At 41.4% G+C, this 8786-nt stretch overlaps 1 protein-coding gene across 1 annotated transcript in view; it reads right to left on the bottom strand.

Annotated features, from left to right (window-relative positions):
* The window catches only part of LOC119414909 (activated CDC42 kinase 1), a 65896-nt gene that overhangs the window by 40179 nt on the left and 16931 nt on the right, over positions 1–8786 (bottom strand). Inside the window, exon 2 of the mRNA XM_037682028.1 lies at positions 996–1173. Within this exon, the coding sequence (XP_037537956.1) occupies positions 996–1173 (178 nt within the window). The remainder of the gene's footprint in view (positions 1–995; positions 1174–8786) is intronic.

Here is an 8786-nt window from a genome sequence, read left to right as displayed (position 1 = left end):
TAACTGAGAGAAGATTAATACCAACAAAGAATACTATTACTAACAGAGAATACTAACAGAAAATACCAATACTAACAGAGAAAAAAACTAACAGAGAGAATACTAACAGAAAGAATTCTAATGCTAACAGAATACTAATACTAACAGAATGAATAGCAACAGAGAATATGAACAGAGAATATTAACACAGTATTCCCTTGTTTATCACGGGAGATTCGTACGCTGAAGCTCCGCAATAAATGAAAAACCGCTAAGTAGGAATAGTAGTACAAGTAGTAAGCAATAGTTTATTGTATGTATGTCTATATATATATATATATATATATATATATATATGTGTGTGTGTGTGTGTGTGTGTGTGTGTGTGTGTGTGTGTGTGTGTGTGCGTGTGTGTGTGTGTATAAAGGTATTTTAAACCTTTTCCACACTGAATGTCATGAGCTCAGCTCTCTGCCTTCGGCTGCTCTCTGCCACCTGCCAGCGCTCTCTGCCACGCCCACTTCTCCGCTGCAGAGCGGAGATATGACAGCTGCAGGAGGAAGTTTCTCCTAAAGCTGTATGATGCACACAGGTGCAACAGGTGCTAAATAATTTAAAATAATTTATTTTAGATAAAAATTCCATGCCGATCATGCAGCTCATCCATCATTCAGCTGATTGTGTGTCATGTCCTATCTTACTTTGAAAAACTGTGATAGAGCAAGTCTGCAAAAAAACGCACCACGAAGTAGCAAGGGACTACTGTACTAACAGAGAATACTAACAGAATATTAATACTAACAGAGAATACTAACAGAATATTAATACTAACAGAGAATACTAACAGAGAATACTAAGGAGGTCAGTTTTTCTGCAACCACAAAAGGATCTATTAGCTCACGTTGACTTGGCTGCTTGTCTTGTGATGTCTCGACTCTCATCCCAAAACTCCTGAGCTACAGTTTAGAGCAGATAAACTATGTGCACACAACAAGACTGCAAGTATTTTGCCTCACCAGGTCGGCCCAGGCCGATTTTCTCCAGGTCTTCATTCTTGACGTAGTCGAAGTGCGACAGCCGTGTGACGTTGAGCTCGTCTCTGATCCGTTCAAAGTACTGCTGCAGCTGCACCTCCATCAGAAGCTCCAGCAGCCATTTTGTTCCTTCTTCACTCTGCATGCTACTGCCCATTCTCTAAAACAACAAAAAAAACTTGCTTTAAATCCTTTATTACTGAGTCAAACTTTTCATTGTTAAAAAACAGTCAGCGTTTCCTCTAGCGTAATCAAAGGAGGGTGCCACAGCCCCTCAATAGAACCGCCCGCCCCACCATCTTATGGTATGTAATAAGTTAATAAACGTTTGTACGTGTTTCCACATGAGCAATTCTCTGCGGTGGGGGAGAAAACAAAGCCACACCATGTGCTATGACCTCCGGGGATACTTGTATTTACCTTTGTATTATAAATGTTAATGTGCTCACAGTGCCATCATCAGCATACAGACAGACACATCTGACCAAGCTCCTGCTGGCAGAGCTCGGGCTGTTTGAGTTCCTCTCTTGGTGTGACTCGCTGCTTCTGCTGCTTTAGTTCAGTTGAGTTCATTAACGTTCAAAGATGTTTCCTGATGCATGCTCAATATCCTGATACATGCTCAATAATCCAGGTAGAAAAATCCAAAAAAGTTCAATCTGGTCCTCTGGACATTCAAAAAAAAAAGTTCAAAGATGTTGATCTGAATGTCTCAGATTACAGAAAAGCTGTGTCTCTGTTTAACAGTTTCTCATTCCATCACTTTCTGATGTTTTCTCTGTAAGTGAAAAAAAAAAATCTGCAAAATTCCATTATTAAAAAGACATCAACTGGAATTCTTTGTCTCATTGACCATATTCGTCTGACAACTAACCAAGCAGAACCGTTGGGGAAATGCTGCCAGTGATAGTCTTTGAAAACCAGCATTGTTTTTTGTTGTAAACAGAAAAAACTCAGTGAGGTCAGAAGCAGCTTCCTGTCCTGTCATTGGTCAGAGCACCAATGTACCCCAACACCAGTGATGTGGACTTTGACTCTGTGCCTTAATAATCTCTGCTGTATCTTGAAGGACAACATTTATACATTTAAAAAGTATCCTTCCTGGAAGCAGAGTGAAGTTAGCTGCAGTATCACCTGTCAGGTGTTTCAAACTAAAGTCAGAGGAAGCACAAAAACAGGAGTTGCAACGAAAAGGAACCTCAACAATCAGAAATCTGTATTTGTCCACAAAACTCAAAGTGGTTTCATTAAAACCATCCAGTGGTTCATGACATATTTTGCTAACATTCAGACAGAAAAGCACACAGAAACCAGTGATTACATGATCAGCTGCCTTTCATTAAATGGAAATGGAATGTGAGTTTTCAGACTTCAGTAACATTTGATGAGCTCTGCTGTGATTTTTAACGATTTTTGTATCTGTAATTCTATTTGCAGCTGCAGCAATGAACCCTGACACTGAGCGCAGGTTTTAAAAAAAATCCTTCTGATTTCCACTCCAGCTCATGTGTAACTAGTGTAATAACATGACAGTTTAACGTGTCATATATCACTAGATATATGCATCCCCAGGTACCTGGAGATGGTCTCCTGCTACAGGTACCTGGGTGTGCATATATCTAGTGACCTGACCTGGAGAGCCAACACTTCCTGTCTGGTAAAGAAGACCCACCAGTGTCTCTACATCCTCAGGAAGCTGTGAAGAGCTGGACTTGGGAGCTGTGTCCTGAGGAGCTTCTACCAATGTGTGGTGGAGAGATATACATCCATCCATCCATTATCTTCCGCTTATTCCGAAGTCGGGTCGCAGGGGCAGCATCTTGAGCAGGGAGGCCCAGACATCTCTTTCCACAGCCTCCTCTTCCAGCTTTTCTGGGAGGATTCCAAGGCGTTCCCAGGCCAACTGAGAGACATAGTCTCTCCAGCGTGTCCTGGGTCTACCCCGGGGTCTCCTCCCAGTTGGACATGCCCGAAGCACCTCTCTAGGGAGGCGCCCAGGGGGCATCCTTACCAGATGCCTGAACCACCTCAACTGGCTCCTATCTACGTGGAGGAGTAGCGGTTCTACTCCGAGTCTCTCCCGAATAACAGAACTGCTCACCCTATCTCTAAGGCCTTTATGGAAGAGTGGCAAGAAGAAAGCCATTTCTCAAAGATATCCATAAAAAGTGTTGTTTAAAGTTTGCACAAGCACCTGGGAGACACACCAGACATGTGGAAGAAGGTGCTCTGGTCACATGAAACCAAAATCCAACTGTTTGGCCACAATGCAAAACGATATGTTTGGTGTAAAAGCAACACAGCTCATAACCCTGAACACACCATCCCCACTGTCAAACATGGTGGTGGCAGCATCATGGTTTGGGCCTGGTTTTCGTCAGCAGGGACAGGGAAGATGGTCAGAATTGATGGGAAGATGGATGGGGCCAAATACAGGACCATTCTGGAAGAAAACCTGTTTGAGTCTGCAAGAGACCCGAGACTGGGACGGAGATTTATCTTCCAACAAGACAATGATCCAAAACATAAAGCCAAATCTACAATGGAATGGTTCACAAATAAACGTATCCAGGTGTTGGAATGGCCAAGTCAAAGTCCAGACCTGAATCCAATCGAGAATCTGTGGAAAGAGCTGAAGACTGCTGTTCACAAACGCTCTCCATCCAACCTCACTGAGCTCGAGCTGTTTTGCAGAATGAGCAAGAATTTCAGTCTCTCCATGTGCAAAACTGATAGAAACAAACCCCAAGAGACTTGAGCTGGAACTGCAGCAAAAGGCGGCGCTACAAAGTATTAACACAAGGGGGCCGAATAATATTGCACGCCCCACTTTTCAGTTTTTTATTTGTTAAAAAAGTTTGACACATCCAATAAATTTCATTCCACTTCACGACTGTGTCCCACTTGTTGTTGATTCTTCACAAAAAAATTAAAATTTTACATTTTTATGTTTGAAGCCTGAAATGTGGCAAAAGTTTGAAAAGTTCAAGGGGGCCGAATACTTTTACAAAGCGCTGTAGTTGTGGAGATTCTGTTTTTTGCCATTGCCTGCTTCTGCGGAGCCAATCTCTCACACCTGCTCCTAACCCAGTTCTGATGAGAACTGTTGTTCTTAAGACATTACAACGCTGCTTCATTGAAGTCTCTGGGTAACTTTGAACAGCCCCTGCAGTAAGTGACAAGTTTCCTCGAGATAGTAACCAGTGTTTTATTTCTTATGTTTTCTCAAGTCTAGACCCGTTTGGGTTTTACTCCTTATAAAAACTCACCTTCCTTCAAGTCTCCTTGTAATTGCCCCTTATGAAGAGTTCTACCTGGAACCACTTATCTCCTGAGCTTCCAGAATCACCTGTAACCAACTATGCCCCTTGACAATGGATAAGTTCTCCTGGTTTCCGTCCTGCCACTCTCCTACAAAGCACATATCTGTGTCACCACTCACCTGGGATCTCCACCCTCCTTTCCAAGCTGTTCTCCACATCAAGATCTGTAAGAAAAATTTACTAACATTATCCCTGAAGGCCTCTTGTTTCCAACAGATCCTTATAATTACCCTATATGTAACTCTACTTTTCAGATAATCCTGTGTAAATATCACTCCTCTAAATATAAAATATACTTTTTATCTGTGTAGGACTCTGTCAGTTTGCCTATTTTGGGGTTAAAACTAATCTGAATGCGATACTATCAAAAGGAAACACGTTGGACTGATAACATGCTCAGTTTTTATTTTACTTTGTGCTCCCCGTGTCTGCCTGCACTGGTCCAACCACTGACCGTTACACCCTCCACACAGTGACAACACAACTGACCCTGGGTCCACATCACAGAGCTGTTAGCAGACAAGAGAAGAAACAAACCGTCAGCAGATGTCAGACTGCAGTACTCTACACACACTGAATTTCTGGGCCACAGGAACCTCTTCCCTGAGGACTAATTAGACTCTAAATGAAACACATCCGGTGCCAGCTCAGTCCCAGGGTCCAGAGACAAATGTTACTAAGGTCATAGCTTCCTCTTAGCCGCCTGGACGTCCAGATGAACTTGGTTAAAGGTTAGCTTCTATTGTTCAATGATTGCTGGAGGAAGGAAAGATCAGTCTCACACACAGATCCACACAATACGTCCAGTCTGACTGCTCCCAAACACACGTCTCATGCAGGCCTGTTCACCAGGACCTCTCAGTGAGTCATTCTGTGGTTTTATTTTAAAGTTTCTATGTAACTTCTGGATGGCCTGCTGGAAGAACTCAGTGCTCAGGACTTTGGTCAGATGGTTCTGATGCAAACTCATCTCCATGAAAGTGGATCAGCATCCTAACATCCAAACATGAAGCTCTGGCTTCGTAACAAGAGCTGGAGGTTTAAACAACTTGTCTGTGGTAAAGAATGTTTTTTAAAGTTGGCTAAAACAAAAACTGCTGACAAAGACAACAACAGGTCCCAGGTCTTTCAGAGAAGACTGAGGTTTTGGTTTTTGGACTTTAGCATTTTAGGAATACATTTTTCAGTCTTTCTCCCTCCTTAGATGGCATTAATCTGTCCTCCAGCTCTAATGTTAAAAATCTTGGTGTTATTTTTGATCAGGACATGTCTTTTATCCCCCACATTAAAAACGTTACTAGAACTGTCTTCTTCCACCTGCGTAATATCACTAAAATCAGAAACATCTTATTTAAAAATGATGCAGAAAAACTGGTCCATGCATTTGTCACGTCTAGACTGGACTATTGCAATGGTTTATTATCTGGATGTTCAAATACTTCTTTAAAACGTCTTCAGTTGATCCAAAATGCTGCTGCCAGAGTCTTTACTGGAGTTAGTAGGAGAGATCATATCTCTCCAGTTTTAGTTTCTCTCCATTGACTCCCTGTCAAATCCAGAATAGAATTCAAAATCTTACTTCTAATCTACAAAGCTCTCAACATCCTAGCTCCATTTTATGTTACAGATCTTATTGTTCCATATTTTCCTAACAGAGCTCTTCACTCTCAGACTGCAGGTTTACTTGTGGTTCCTAGAGTTTCCAAAAGCAGAATGGGAGGCAGATCTTTCAGTTATCAGGCTCCTCTCTTGTGGAACCAACTTCCATTTTCTGTCCATAAGACTGACACATTGTCCAGTTTTAAGACTGGACTTAAGACTTTCTTTTTTGATAAATCCTATAGTTAGGGTTGGCTTGTTATGCTGCTATAGGCTTAGACTACTAGCAGACACATTGATCTCATTACTTAAAATGAATAGATACAAATGAATATTTTCTATTTGATACTATTTCTATCTTAACATGTGATTCTTGACCTGCCATTGTGTATCTGTTCCTCTCAAACCCAGCCGGTCGAAGCAGATGGCCGCTTGTCCTGAGCCTGGTTCTGCTGGAGGTTTCTTCCTCATGAGGGAGTTTTTCCTTTCCACTGTCGCCTTCATGCTTGCTCAAGATGAGAGTCTGTGATGGTTAAATGTGATGGACTGTTATTTGTGCTAGTAAATAACCGATTGACCTGAGAACTGGTTTAATCTGTCCGGTTGAGTAAAGCAAATAAATTGTCTGAGTTTTTGGTCTGATCTTCTCCGGCAGTCAACAGGTCAGTGAGATTTCTCAAGTTGGTGCAAAGGACACAAATCCACCTCCTCCTGGGCCTCTTTTCATGACTGTGTCAAATCTGAGACCCGATGGGTCAAAATAAAGATGCTGGAGCACTTAGATGAAAAAAGTTGTACATAGATAAAAGTAGAAATAAAAACTATACATCCAAAGAGGAGTATAGAAGAAGATCCTGAACAGTTGTTCTGTTAAACTGTGAACTCTTTCAGAAGAGGAAACCAGGCTGTTGTTTCAGTCTTTAACATACTATAGATGTTGTTTTAAGAATGTTTACACTTAATACACTAATTTAATGAAAAACAAATATTGTGGAGATGTAAGTTTGGCAGCAGGAGTGCAAGGATCAGATCTCTCCCTAAAGCTTTTATTTAACCATCTCAGAGGATTTCCTCAAGTCAGAAATATTTTCCTAAATTAATGAGAGGCTGAAATGATCACATGCTGATGAACGATCATGGTTTTGTCTGTGTGTGTGTGAGGGTTGATAAAATATCTTATGGACACATTTTCATGAAACTTCCAGAAAGGAATCACTGGATGTACTTCTACAGCCGATTCACTTTTGGAGCTGTGTAATTCAAGATGCTGTCACAGCCAGTTCACATTAGAAAACACAAACTGACTTTAATTCAGTCAATTTCCCAAAAGTGGAGCTAAAATTTGGAGTGGTTTCAGCTGAGTCCTTCACAACACAAACCTCAAATATTACACACTGCACAAGATCTTTGCTTCACAAATGAACATGAAGTGTTTGTCTGTTAGTAAAAGATCTCACAAACCAGTGGCTTGATTCTATTGAAACAACAACTGGTTATTATCCTGATTCATGCTCAATAATCCAGGTAAACAATCCAACAAATTTAAGTCAGGTCCTCTGGACGGTTTATTTTTGTTGAAATGTTTCGTCTTTCATCCAAAAGACTTCATCAGTCCGAGGAGCCACAACAAACTCAGTCTTATAAATAGCAACTTCACATAAAGGGTCAACCAGTTTGATGGAGATAAGATGGTTTCTGGAGTCCACCCTCTCCCCCGCCGACTTGTTTGAGGCAGTCATGGCCAAAGTGTTTTCAAATATCCTGATTCATGCTCAATAATCCAGGTTAATCCAACAAAGTTAAGTCAGGTCTTCTTCTGAACGGTTACAGACAGTAATGGTAAGGTTACTTGGACTGATGAAGTCTTTTGGATGAAAGATGAAACGTTTCAACAAAAAGAAACCGTCCAGAGGACCTGACTTAACTTTGTTAAAGACAACTGATTAACTTTTGGAAACAATCAAACTCAAGATGACCACGTCAGTCAATTCACATTAACAAATACAAAAAATAGCCATCACTCAGCCTTTGTTCTCTGATATTGAGCTAAACTTAACACAGTAGAAGCAGAGTTATATGTGCACAAATTCCAGTCATAAATGGTTTGCACTTGAAAATTATCAAAGTTCATGCTCAATAATCCAGGTATTAAATCCAACAAAGTTAAGTCAGTTCCTCTGGATGGATTCTTTGTGTTGAAACATTTCATCTCTCATCCAAGAGACTTCTTCAGTCCGAGGAGCCACAACAAACTCAGTCCTTTAAGTAGCACACTCACTTAGTGGGCCAACCAGTTTGCTGGTGATAAGTTGGTTTCTGGAATCCGCCCTCTCCCCCGCCAACTCTTCTGAGGCAGCCAAGGCCAAAGTGGTTCAAAACATCAAAGTTCATGCTCAATAATCCAGGTAATAAATGCAACAAAGTTGTCAGGTCCTCTGGACTGTTTCTTTGTGTTGAAATGTTTCCTCTCTCATCCAAGAGACTTCTTCAGTCCCAAGAAGCACGTGAGTGTGCTACCTACAGTAAAAGACCGAGTTTGTTTTTGGATTGGCTGTCCAGTCCAGTCAAAGAACAATGGGTTGGGCTTTGGGGGGTGGCACTTTACTGAGCCATAAGTCCTGGGATAGCATTACTTTATGATTTAGTGGAACAAAAACAAAATCATTTCCCAGATATATATTTCTGAAAATCACATTCAGTTACTTTGGATTAAGGGGAGTGGTGGCGCAGAGGTTACAGAAGGTGGGCATGTGATCGAAAGATTGCCGGTTCAAGCCCCGGTACCGACAGCATCAAAAATGTGGGTGGGGTAGGTGAAGCACCCACACCTGCCCCCACCCTCATTCATCCC

The sequence above is a fragment of the Nematolebias whitei genome, chromosome 9, assembly GCF_014905685.2.
Source record: "Nematolebias whitei isolate Nwh7 chromosome 9, NemWhi1, whole genome shotgun sequence".
Lineage (NCBI taxonomy): Eukaryota > Metazoa > Chordata > Actinopteri > Cyprinodontiformes > Rivulidae > Nematolebias > Nematolebias whitei.
Note: the sequence above shows the minus strand (reverse complement) of the source record. Positions and strands in the feature narration are given on the sequence as shown.